Source organism: Phaethon aethereus, assembly GCF_964289735.1.
Source record: "Phaethon aethereus genome assembly, chromosome: 17".
In the NCBI taxonomy this organism is placed as follows: domain Eukaryota; kingdom Metazoa; phylum Chordata; class Aves; order Phaethontiformes; family Phaethontidae; genus Phaethon; species Phaethon aethereus.
The window spans coordinates 2622976-2636323 of NC_138593.1; the positions used below are offsets into that span (position 1 = coordinate 2622976).

The 13348-nt window shown below is 39.8% G+C and overlaps 1 protein-coding gene across 1 annotated transcript in view; it reads left to right on the forward strand.

Annotated features, from left to right (window-relative positions):
* The window catches only part of CLIP1 (CAP-Gly domain containing linker protein 1), a gene marked incomplete at its 3' end in the record, with an annotated part of 60684 nt that overhangs the window by 30822 nt on the left and 16514 nt on the right, over positions 1–13348 (forward strand). The window contains exons 12-19 of the mRNA XM_082007910.1: positions 939–996; positions 1214–1297; positions 2336–2492; positions 4262–4427; positions 4515–4730; positions 5756–8041; positions 9311–9448; positions 11345–11451. Coding sequence (XP_081864036.1) covers positions 939–996; positions 1214–1297; positions 2336–2492; positions 4262–4427; positions 4515–4730; positions 5756–8041; positions 9311–9448; positions 11345–11451 — 3212 coding nt within the window. The remainder of the gene's footprint in view (positions 1–938; positions 997–1213; positions 1298–2335; positions 2493–4261; positions 4428–4514; positions 4731–5755; positions 8042–9310; positions 9449–11344; positions 11452–13348) is intronic.

Sequence of the window (13348 nt, forward strand, 5' to 3'; positions counted from 1 at the left end):
AATCTGTGGATCAGCTCTGAGCAAAGTCTTTCAAAGCTCTTTTAGTCATGAAGAGAAGGCAAATGTTCATGAATAATAGGCACTGTGTCAGAATGAAAAGATCATTTCACCCAAGTTCTGTGTTACCAGGCGTTTTGTCTAAATAGAACTCCTCTATGGATTTCAGATAAAATATTAAACCAAATCAAAAGCAGCGTGTAGTTTAAATTTAGACTACTCCTTAATGAACATGTTGCCCTTTATTATAACTGTTGTACAAATCAATGCTTGCTATATGCATGTCTTAAAAATGGTTTTTGAAGACACTTTCCACCAGATTTCTCATTTTTCAAATTTAATTAAGTTTGCAAGTATTCCGTAGCTGGGTACAATTCTCCTGAGAAACTACACCAGAGTTAGTAACAAAAAAATGTGCTTTTAGGTTTTGGTGTGCCTGTCATAAAATCTTTCCATGGCCATAGTAAATAATTGAAGTTGGTGGGCGAGTCTCGCTTCTTACCTTCCTCAGTATCCTCCGTTTTCTTCACAGTCTAGCATCATTTCCTGCTGGTAAAGCCGGAAAACACTGGTATGAGATTGATTACAAGGTTGCAGATGTCCCCTGTGTAGCCCATGGGCAGTGTGGTTAGCTTCTTGCATTGAGAAGCCCAGAAATCACGTCCCCTACGCTGGACTTAGTGGCTGCAGTTCTGTTGCTGCGCTAACTGATGGAGAAGTTACTTTCTAAGTTTAGGGACTTGCTTGCAACCGAGGCAAGGGAAAATCTTCATCAGCTTTGTGTGGCTGAATATACCTATGCTAAACTGTAATTCAAAAACTTCAGATCTATTTATGGTAGGAGTGAAGACTCTTCTATTTTGTACTTGAAAAATACCTGATATGAACTCAGTGGTTGAATTATACTGCTATTACCAAACCTTATCTTATCCATTTTTCAGAAAGAAAAGTTTACTAGTGCAGCTGATGAAGCAGAAAATGTTCAACAAACTATGCAAGGTATGTCTGCTGCTAAACTAAATAAAGAACTAAAAAGCTGCAGGTTTTTTTCATGCGCTTTCAAATTTACACCTGGCGATACAGCAGTTTCGGGACCTATGGAAAGGACAGGATTACTTGCAGCCTTTCTTCTTAAGAGTCATGTACCTTGCAAGTAGGTGGATTTATCTGCATCTAAGTAGTTACTAACATTGTTTTCAAAATTTTACTTGCATAGAAACAATAAAAAAACTAAACCAAAAAGAAGAGCAGTTTGCACTCATGTCTTCAGAACTGGAACAGCTGAAGTCTAGTTTGACTGGTAAGAAGTAATAAAATGGAATGTTTTGGAAAATGCATCAGCTTTGTGCTTTCTTATGCCTCCTGCTCAGCTCACCACATCATAATATGTAATGCTTTCACAAATGCCTATGCCTTCAAATGAAAGCTTTTTTTTCTAGGCAGAAAACAGCTTTTGTGGCACTGTGTATAGTGACCCAGCAAGGTGATGATAATGTTAAGGAGATGGTGTAGTGAGGCAGGAGTCTTCCTGGCTGAGTATATTCCAGATCAATAGTTCAATTCTTGTTTGACATTGCAACAAAATCATGCTGTGGTGATGGTCGGATACCAGACAGAGGCTTGGGGACCAGACTGAAGCATTACAAACATAAGAAAGTTAATCCACAGAAGCCTTGTATATAAGTAGTGTTTTCTTTTTAAGGACATCAAAAAGACTGTATATTTGTCCGGTGGTATCCTTCTTCCTCTGTCATAGGAGGGAGTCTTGCTGTATTTTTTTAGTTGTACATCTCAATTTAAAACCAGTATAGAAAGAAACGAAGAATGACCATGTACCCTGTCAACAAGCCTTTCAAGGCATTGTTGGGACTCTAGAAGTCATCCCAAGAGCTGCTCCTGCCCTTGGTGGCAGTGCCTGCCCTGGACTGAGTAATTTTTTTCACTGTAGCTTCGTGTCGCTCACATTGTTTGTTTTCTGCTGCACTACTAAATAGCTGGTGAGTTGTCTTGCCTGTAAGGTGTGTGTACCTCTCTTTATTATATCGCTGATATGGGTAGAACTCATATAACCTTCTCGTGACCTGAAGTTAAGTGAATCACTTCTGAAAGAAAGATTTCTTGATTAGTTGCTTTTTTACTGTTTCTGAAGAGTTCTTAACCCTCTGCTACAGTAAACAGTTCAAAGGTCAAACAGTCTTAATTTTTAATTTTAAAGGGGTGATTTGCAAGGTCTGTAGCATCAACATTTCTCTATTTATAGTTCTTGACTATCTTATAGCTAGTCTGTGCATACACTTTCTCTTAAATTTACTAGACTGCTAACCTTTGTCTTGCTCAGTGATGGAGAAGAAGTTGAAGGACCGAGAAGAGAGAGAACAGCAACTGACCGAAGCTAAAGCCAAACTTGAAAATGATATTGCAGAGATCATGAAGTCTTCAGGAGATAGCTCTGCCCAGCTTACAAAAATGAATGATGAGCTCCGGTTAAAAGAAAGGTATTCCGTCATTGTCAGAACATTTTCACATCAATTGTTTATTCCTGCACTTCCAGCTACTCATTTCATCTTTTTGTAAATATTTGAACAAGGTGCTCCTGAGAGTCACATTGACATGACAAGTGAACTGTACTCTATCAAACTACATTAATCGAAACACTCTCCTCAGAGTGATTTGAAGAGCATCTAACATTAGAATCGTAGAATAGTTTGGGTTGGAAGGGGCCTTTAAAGGTCATCTCATCCAACCCCCTTGCCATGAGCAGGGACATCTTCAACTAGACCAGGCTGCTCAGAGCCCTGTTCAAACTGACCTGGGATGTTCCCAGGGATGGGGCATCCACCACCTCTCTGGGCAACCTGGGCTGGGGTTTCACCACCCTCGTTGTGAAAAATTTCTTCCTTCTGGCTAGTCTAAATCTACCCTCTTTTAGTTTAAAACCGTTACCCCTTGTCCTATCGCTACAGGCCCTGCTAAAAAGTCTGTCCCCATCTTTCTTAGAAGTCCCCTTTAGGGCTTATAAGAGCCCCAAAGCTAGGCTATTGCAGCGGGGAAAGGCTGCAGTAAGGTCTCCCCCGAGCTTTCTCTGCTCCAAGCTGAGCCCCCCCAGCTCTCCCAGCCTGTCCTCCCAGCAGAGCTGTTCCAGCCCTGGAGCATCGCTGGGGCCTCCTCTGGCCCCGCTCCAGCAGGTCCATGTCTCTCCTGTGCGGAGGGCTCCAGAGCTGGACGCAGCACTGCAGGGGGGTCTCCCCAGAGCGGGGCAGAGGGGCAGAACCCCCTCCCTCGCCCTGCTGGCCACACAGCTTTGGGGGCAGCCCAGGACATGGTTGGCCTTCTGGTGCATGTTGCCAGCTCACATCCAGCTTTTCATCTGCCAGGACCCCCAAGTCAGCCCGTGCTGATACCGGGGGTTGCCCCGACTCAGGTGCAGGACCCTGCACTTGGCCTTGTGGAACCTCATGAGGTTCACACAGGCCCGTTCCTCGAGCTTGTCCAGGTCCCTCTGGATGGCATCCCGTCCCTCAGGTGTGTCAACTGCCCCACTCGGCTTGGTGTTGTCTGCAAACTTGCTGAGGGTGCCCTCGATCCCACTGTCTGTGTCATGGATGAAGATATTAAAGAGTACTGGTCCCAGTACGGACCCCTGAGGGACACCACTCGTCACCGATCTCCACCTGGATATTGAGCCGTTGACCACTACCCTCTGGATGCGACCATCCAGCCCATTCCTCATCCACCCGACAGTCCACCCATCAAATCCGTATCTCTCCAATTTAGAGAGAAGGATGTTGTGGGGGACCGTGTCAAAGGCATTTATAATTCTAAAATTCTTATGTAACATGCTTCTCATTGCCCAGAGTAAAGGACCTTTTTAATAATCTAGACTGTTTTGTGGTTGTGCTTTATAATTATTTGATTACCTGTTAAGTTTGGTTTATTTGGATATATAAAAGACATGGGTCATGTTTTTGTCTAGCAAGAGAAAATGTGTTTTGTTTCAAATAAAAATTCTATAGTTGTTCTTTAACTTTACAAAACCCCAGACTGGGGGCAAGGTAACAGGCAGCTGTGTTGCTCTGTACACGAGCAAGTGCTCTGTCTCACTTGTGTATATTTAATTTAGCAGAATGTTCTCTATATGCTAAATAATTAAATTTCTTTCAAAGTGCTTGGACAGAATATAGAAGTTCAGCATAATTTAGAGTCTTTCATCCCTGTGCTTGTCATGCTGTCAGCAAAGTAATGTTCTTTTATTTGGACTTTCTAGGCAGTTGGAGCAAATACAACTTGAGCTTACAAAAGCAAATGAAAAGGCTGTTCAGCTTCAGAAAAATGTGGAGCAGACAACAGAGAAAGCTGAGCAGAGTCAGCAAGAAACTCTCAAGATTCATCAAGCAGAACTGAAAAATATGCAGGATCAACTAACAGACATGGTAAGAACTTTAAAAAACACTAGATATGTGCAGGACATAGTACCACTGCTGCTTTAACTGTGTTCCAATTGTTTTATCTTCTGTCAGAAAAAGCAAATTGAGACTAGCCAAAATCAGTATAAGGATCTTCAGGCAAAGTACGAAAAAGAAACTTCTGACATGATGACTAAACATGACGCAGATATCAAAGGGTTTAAGCAGAACTTGCTGGATGCAGAAGAGGCACTGAAAATTGCACAGAAGAAAAACGATGAGTTAGAAACACAGGCTGAGGAGCTGAAAAAGCAAGCAGAACGGGCCAACGTACGTATACTTTGTTACTCTGCAAGTAATTTAAAGTTTAAATCTTTCTGTTTCAGTGAATCACTGTTTTTTCACCATTTAATAGTAAGATTTTTGCAGTGTTTCTTTTTTGAACTTTTCCAGGGTAGATTAATATTGGTATGGGAAGAGAAGCATACATGTCTAACTGGTTGTCTTCTCAATTACACAAGAATCCATGAAATGTGGTTCTTTGATGTTACATTTGATGTTCATGGATATCTGTCTCAGCACAATCAGTTGGAGACAAATATTATTCTCTGTTTTTTAAATGCATGAACTTTAAAATAATGTTGTGAACTATTTCATTTAGAAGTGTTACACACCTGAAGTTGTTCTGTAGTATGATCCCTTATTATGTGCAACTATTTAGGTTGTAGCTTGTCTTTAGTAATTTTTTCTCCTCCTGTTTCTTTGACATGACTGCTTGCTTTCATCCCTCATTAGTTATTTGCTATAATATTTGTTTTATGCTTTAGCAAAATACTTAGTGTATAAATTGGCACACAAGTTAACTTTAAATATACTACTGATGTGTTTTGAAGTAAACAGATTATGACAATATATTTTGCATAGAATTCAGAATTATCTACAGAAGGTCAATTTGAGAATTCAAGTTAGTATCTATATATAATATAACTCCCTGCATTTTAATTCACTCAGATTCTCATGAAATCATTCTATGGCTCTTCTTTCTGAGTAATTTACATTCAGAAAATTTGTTGACAGTAGTTTTAAAAACAAGTCCTGTATGGAGGAACCTTCAAACCATGATTTCTCTTTAAAATATTTAACCACTGAAAAGTTTTCTTACTGATGGCAGGTGGTTTCTAATGAAATATCAGGGGTGGCTGTCAACAGTTGAATTTGCACAGGGACTGTGTGTCAGTGTATACACTTTTTTGAAACTTAAATTACGGTAGCTCTATTTGCCCTTAAACCGCATTTATCATTTGTCTGCTTGACTTCATTTTTGTTTTCCCTTTTCCCTGACTTTATTTCTTTAGTCCTTAAGTTCTGTGTTAGCATCAGCCAGAAAAGAGATTGAACTAATGTCAGACAAGATGAGGGGTTTGATATCAGAAAAAGAGACTCTGGCACTGGAGGGGAATACTTTAAAATTAGAGAGAGGTTCCTTGTTATCAAAACTTCTAGAACTGGAATCAAAGATTTCGTTAATGCAACAAGACCAAGAAGAACTTTGGACAATAAATGAAGAACTTAATTCAGAAAATAAAAAAATCATGAAGCAGAAGGAAGAAGCTGAGGCCAAAAGCCAGCAGGAAAGCACAGAAAAGGCAGCACTAATTTCTGAGAAAAGCAAATTACTCTCTGAAATAGAGGCGGCACGGGCAGACCTTCTGAAGATAACTCAGGAAAATGATGCTCTCTGGTCTTCAGAGTCGACCTTGCTCCAACAGTTGAAAGAACTTCAGGCCAACAAAGATGCCATGGATATGGTATGTCAGAAACGTATCAAAGAATGGGAAGAACTGGAGCATTATCAGAAGAAACTTTTGGAAGAGAAAGATGCAGTTGTTAAAGACAAAGATGATGTTATTCAGAAGCTGGAAAGCTCTTATGAGGCCCTGGCCAGAGATCAAAGAGAGCTACTGCACAAAGTGTCAACTCTGACTGCAGAGAGAGATTCAGCCCTAGGTGAACACTCAGATCTTAAAAATACACATACAGCCTTAAAAAATGAACTGGACAGTCTATTGCAGACAAGTCGGAATCTGCAGTGCGAGAAGGAGATGCTCCTTAAAAGCACAGAAGAGCTGCGTGTGAGTTTAGACAACACGGTTAGTGAAAACCAAGCATTAAAAGTGAGAACGGAAGAGATGCAAACAGAACTTGAGACTGAACGTGAAGAATTTAAAAAAGTGATGAAAGACAATATGGAGTTGAAGGATTCCCTTGCTAATCTCTCTCGTCTTCTCGAGGAAATTAAAGCCTCAAGAGAGATATCAAATTCTGAATGTATTCAGTTACTTCAAGAGAAAGAGGCTCTTTCTTCATCAGAACGAAGGCTTTTGGCTGAAAGGGAGGAAATTCTAAATGAAAATAAGGCAATTGCTGAAAAGCATGCTAAAGCCACAGCAGATGCCATACTTGCGGAGAAAGTCTTTACTGAGAAAATAAATGAACTGAACTTAGAAAAGGAATCTGTTTTTTGTAAGTTGTTGCAATTTGAAAAGGACAATGAAGCTCTCCTTCAAGAGAAGAATGAATTGGAGAACAAATACTCAGAGCTTCGTGATGAAAACAAGTCTTCTGCAAATGTGATTTCTGATATGAAGAGAGAACATGAACTGGATGTCTCAGCCAAGAGAGCTCTGACCCAAGAGAATACCATGCTCCAAGATTCCATTGAAGCCCTCAAGGAAGAACTAAGTAAGAAGACTTTAGAAAATCAAGAGCTAATAGCCTGTAAATGTGACCTTTCAGATTTTCTGAAAGAGGCCCAGGATGCCAGAAGGACATTAGAAAAAGAACTGGCTGCTGTATCACACGCCAAGGAGGTCTTGTCATCTTCATTCAAGACCTGTTCCTCTGATAGGGAAATGCTGACCAGAGAGAGGACTGAATTGCAAGATAAGTGTCAGAAATTAAATGGAGAGGTTGAGATTATGAAAAAAGACTTAACCGTAGAAAAGGAAGCTAGAAAACTGGACAAGGAATCATTTTTGTTGGAACATGTGGAACTTCAAAGCAACATCAGCTGCTTAGAGAAGGAGATAGAAGAGCTGAAAGAGAAAAATAAAGAACTGCTGACTGAGAAAGAACTTCTAGTTCAGGAGAAAGAAGAATCTGAAACTAAACTGGTGGAAACAATTAAAGAAAAAGAAACCCTCTGTGCAGAGACAGAGCAGCTCGCTTCCAGTATCGAACGACTGAAGAGTGACTTTATTTCCTTGTCTAAATCAAAAGCAGAGCTCCAGGATTTTCACAGCTGTGTCTCCAAGAGGCTAGATGATCTTCGACACAGGCATGAGGTGATGGAGAAGGAGAGAATACAGTTGCTTCAGGAAAATGACAGCTTGCTTGCTGAACGGAAGAGTCTGGCCATTGTTAAGGAAGAAATACTAAAAGAGAAGGAGAGATTCTCCAAGGACTATGACAAACTGCACGAGGAAGTAGCACTTTTAGAACAAACGAATAGTGACCTCTCAGGCAAATTGCTGGTGTCTCAGGGCAAAAATCAGATGCTGCAGGAGGAGATGAACAATCTGGCTTTGAAACTAAAAGAAATTGAGACTCTCCAGGCCCAAACAGTAGCACAAAAAATTGAGGTATTGAAACACACAGTTAAACAATCGAGTATAGTTATACTAATACTGAGCACTAACCCAATGGTTTCCTCTCCGCGCTTCATTGCACAATCAGCACTTCATCTCAGTATAAACAGGCTGGAATTATGGTCTCTCTCAATATATTACCTTTTTTTTCCCCAAGTTGTAACTGTGAGTCTGAAAGACACTTTAATTTTTTTAAAAAAATTCCTAAATATAAAAAATAAATTGATTTATATAAATATTTATAAAATATAAATATATGCTGTTGCTGAATGTTGCAAGAAAACAACGTAAACTGTGAATAAAAGGAAGTTTAGTTTCCTGAATCTGGTAGAGAAATGGAGCAGCTCCTTCTCTTGAAGTACTCTGCAGCTTAAAAGCTAGAGTAGTGATAGTTACAATTTTAGATTAAGTCTGTGGGCAATTTTATGTTAAATTACAAATTTGGGTTACTCCAAAAATATAAAACAAATGTACTGCTCCTGTAAATGTAATTGGATAAAAAGCAGTGTAAGAGAACCATTTAAATTTACATTATAGGACTTTCAGTCTGTTAAAGACATTGGCAGTTCTGGTGTTCTTTTTATTCACAGAAGTGTTTCGTATTCACCACCAACAAACTCTAAATATTATTTTGAATTTCAGTTTGTGGGGCTTGAAGCCCATAAAAAAATTTGAATACAAATTGGAATCAAGATACCCTATAGGAATGTATTATGCCTACCTAGGTATTTTAATATACTTTTATTGAAGTATTTCCTTTCATGAGGGCATAATGAACACAGTGAAATAATGTGTTAATTGGCTTTATCTCCTATTTAATTTTTAATTCTTTATCAAATTTTTAACTGCTTTTTGTAATTCCACATTTTCTGAAAATGGAGCTGTCTGTTGGAAGTGAATATCTATTGAACTACTACTGTATAAAGTTGTTAGAAGTCTAGGAGCAATCACAGTGGTGGTAATTAGAAATCCAGGAATTAAAAAAAGAAGAAATGGGCTTCCTTGGTGGCAACACAAGCATGGGCTTATGATCTATTTCTGCATGGAATTGAATCTTCTCATGTCCACTTATTTTTATACTTTATGCAGCTTCAAAATGCAAATAAATTCCCGGTTGAAGACCTAGTTTAATGGGAAAGCATCTGGCAAACAGTGGAGCTGTGCATAAAGTATTGCGGTTAATCTTTTGCTTTCAGAGCTCCCTTTGGTAATACTTCTTTTCTTTTTTTTTTTCCTCCCCCCCCCCCCCCCCTTTATATATAGGCTGCCAAAATGGCAGAAGATGTTTTCCAGACTGTGGAGAAGGTGACCAAAGAGAAGGATGCCATTCACAAAGAAAAGATTGAAACTTTGGCCTCTTTGGAGAACTCTAGACAGACAAACGAGAAGCTACAGAATGAAGTAATCACATTTAAATGCTTTTATATGAAAAGGTTTGCCTAGTTTGTAAGGAAGAACTGTTGAATTACAGAGAATTAGCTGAGGCAAGAGTGGATTGTCCAGAGAGGTGGTAGATGCCCCGTCCCTGAACACATTCAAGGTCAGGCTGGACGGGGCTCTGAGCAGCCTGGTCTAGTTGAAGATGTCCCTGCTCATGGCAGGGAAGTTGGACAAGATGACCTGAAAAGGTCCCTTCTAACCCAAACTGTTCTGTGATTCTATGATCCTATAATTTTGCCACCACAATACTCAGTTTTGACTGGCTTGTGAAAACTTACCAGATAAGTGCATATTTGTGGAAAATTTGGGTGCTTTATATAGCTAGATGACCTATGTTCTTTTGTATTTTGCTTGTGCTTTCAAATACCATACAGCATATAAGGTCGTGTCCCTTAAATTCTGGTGCAGCAACAAAAAAAAAATTATCTTATGTGATAGTTCTGGGTGCTACAGCAGCTTTTGCAGATCACAGAATCAAGAGACACGGGTTTGACTTGAGGCTTGATCAGTCTTGCTGTATAGCTTTGGATAAGTCGCTTAAATGTGACCACTCTGTGCTTCAGTTCCGCGGTTGTAAGAACGGGGTGCGACTTCACGCTGCGATGAAGTGCTGCAGAGCTCTGAGTAACAGTCCTGCTAATCCATAAGAGTTACCGCTCCAGTTCTCGCCTATAATGCCCTCCTTGCTCTGCACATCTTCCTTGTGATCTTAACATCTGTAATGTTATAATTTCTTCTTTTTTTCCACTTTTCTGTTAATCAGAATTGTGGTCTGACAACGTACAAAGTCTGCTGAGCTATGCGCTATACAAATACATGAGCACAACGGTCCCGAGGAACTTCACAGTCCGACACGTACGGCAGTTCCTCCAGGGACTGTTCTTTAGTCTAGGTCCTCTCACCACTTCGTGATACTTTAGGGTTTGAAGGAAGGAAAAACGTCCTCACTAATCTCTTTCACACTCTTTTGCCCCAGACTATCTCATGAGTGGCAAGTTTTCTGCAGATTTTGAGATCTGCACGCCTCTCCTCAATGGCTCTTTCATCTTTTGCAGCTCCCGTAATAATGGGTAGTGAACAGCTAGGCTAACCTAAATGCCACAGCTTGTGCTGAAACAGTGATGATTTCCAACGAGATCTGATGACTCGAGAATTAAAAGCAGTGATGTTAATAATGGCAGGGGTTCACTCTCTGGATTAAAAGAAAAAAAAAATCCACAGCGTCCTGTAACGCCATGAGAATGGCTGAAGATTATCTGTTATGTAATATAATGGGTTGCTGAACGCGAAGAAATCGGGCTTGCAAGCTTGTGGTGTTTACGTGGTAGATGCAAGCTCAGTAAATAGATATACAACGATTTGTCCCACGCAACAAGATCTCTGCAAGGAATTAATTTCTTATGGTTGCAAGCACAACATTCAGCCTACTGTTTCTCATAAATTAAGGTATGGTAAAGCAGGATTTTTTTATAAGTTATCTTAGAGGAATAAGATCAAGGGAACAGCTCGTTTTAGCAGCAAGTGTTGAATTTTTTAAAAAAAAAGGTGCTTTTAGCATTTAAAATGGAGGTGCTTTGGAGCTTTACCTTTTATATCAGGGTATATACATCAGATTAAACTGCTCTTCAGTGGACTTTGAATTCTTTGTGCTGCTCAACTTGAACGCAGAAAGTCTCATAATATTTTTTTTAGGCAGATGCTTCATGGTACAGACAGACTGAGTTAATTTAAGGACTAAAGATGAAAAAGTGGAACAGCTCAGCTCAGGCCCCCATTTTGCTGAGTATCTTTTCTGAGCGCCGTACCTAAGAACTGTATAGTTTCATGAGTGTAATGAGGTTTTCTTTCCTCTCTAAGTTGGACATGCTTAAACAAAACAACCTGAAAAATGAAGAGGAACTTAATAAATCAAAAGAACTTCTAAATCTGGAGAACAAGAAAGTGGAAGAACTTACAAAAGAATTGTAAGTATTTCAATGTTAAATCTGTTAAACCATTGCTTTGTAGTAGTTACAAATTTAGTAGTTACATTTACCTTTTTTTTTAATTGTCTTTCAGTACCTCTCTGGTATCCTCACTTATAAAGCAGATATTAGGTAGAAATTAAATATTATTCTGACATGGATAAAAATTGGAATCAGAATGTTGCTCCTGAATTGCTGGAGGGTATTGAAGCAAATCCTTCGCTCCAAGCATTGTTTGAAATAATTTGTTTGTTGGAGGAAGTACAGAGTTCTGCCACCTGAGGGCACTAGGTTATTTTAAAAGCTTTATAATAAAGAAATTCTGTTTGGATTTAATTACAAGTACATTTGCAGTGTTAAGTAGTTTTACGTGGCTTTGTTTATAAAAATCTGGTTCTGCTCTATTTGAAATGCTTCATTTGAGAAACTACCTCTTACTACTACAAACCAGTGGCATGTAACACTGTACACAAACAAAATAACTGCAAAGCATCTGATATCATTTGCCCTGTGGAATCTCACTGTAGCAAAGCTTTTGGTGTGCCAGCGTGTATAGAAATGCAGCCTAGTTAGTGCTGCCCTGCAGGAGCTGCATGTCCTCCGACTTGCAGAGATTTAATGCATTAAAGCACAAATCTCTCTTCCCACCTGCGCTCCGAGAAGAATTTCTTGACTCACGGAGTGAGAGCTGGAATCTGGACTGAGAGCTAAGAGCAGCTTTGACTGATTATTATTACTGTTAGTTCCATAAGTCGTTTTGTGACGCTTCTTAGCCACTGCTCTGAGGTGAAGACAGGACACAGAGGAAATCAGCACACAGAATCAATACTGAATTTCTGTATGATTGACAGTTTTTACTGCTTGCTTTTAAAAACCTGCATGCTTGTATAGGCAGCAGCCTCCTTTGAGAAAGGCAGGATTTCATTCCGTGAGCAATTCCTACCTGCCTCAGTGCTCGTGGGAAATGCCAAAGAAAAATAATTATTTCCAGACTAGCTGCTCTAATGCTAGAACAGCAAGGGGCTAGCAGACTCTGGTATCGTGGAAAGACAAAATATATTAGGCTGTAATTTGTCAAACAGAAGTTATTTATAGCAGATCTCTCCTTGAAAACCTTCAGCGCTGAAAGGTGTTCTCATGATCCTGATCACTCTTCGGGTTTTTCTAATTTTATTTTTTTGAACATAATTTTTCTTAAGGCTAATCTTAGTGATAGACTATTGTTGAATATGATCTCTGATCATCAGTGTATGAGACATTGTGGGTAAGCGGAAGCTTGTCTAGTTTTTTATTTCATCTTTGTTGTCGTAATTATTCCGTGTGTTGCCTTGTTTTAGAGTAAGGAATTTGCTTGGCAGTAATGCGGGTAGCGAGATCACCTTTGAGGGGTCAGCTGATGAAGGTAGTGCCCTTGCCCTCGCCCTTGCAAAGGAGAGTAGAGGGAAAATTTTGCCCCCAGGAGCTGTGACTGTGGGCAGGGACATGGTGCTGCCTCGAGAGCAGCGCCTTTTGGAGGCGGGAGGGTGTTGCAGTGACATTGGTGTCCTCTGTAAAAGAGCCTTCGCTGTAGAACTAGGATGAAGAAAAGCAGAAACACTGTCTGGATGTTGTGTACTCATTTAGTACTGCGTACTGTCGAGTGCGCTTGCAACTATCGGTTTAAAGTTCCTTGGCACTAAACACAGGGGACCGTTTCACACAAATTGACCCCAGTATTTTGTGTGCTTTTTTTATGATGCCCTGAATCTATGCTTTAATGCCAAAAGCAAAAAGAGGAGAACTGGTTAGTACTGCAGTTCAGTGAACAATCATGGTTAAAAATAGGTATGTTCCTGCATCAGCAAGTAGATTCGAACCGAGATGGTTTGAATCAATGTTCAGTGATGTGAGGTAGCCT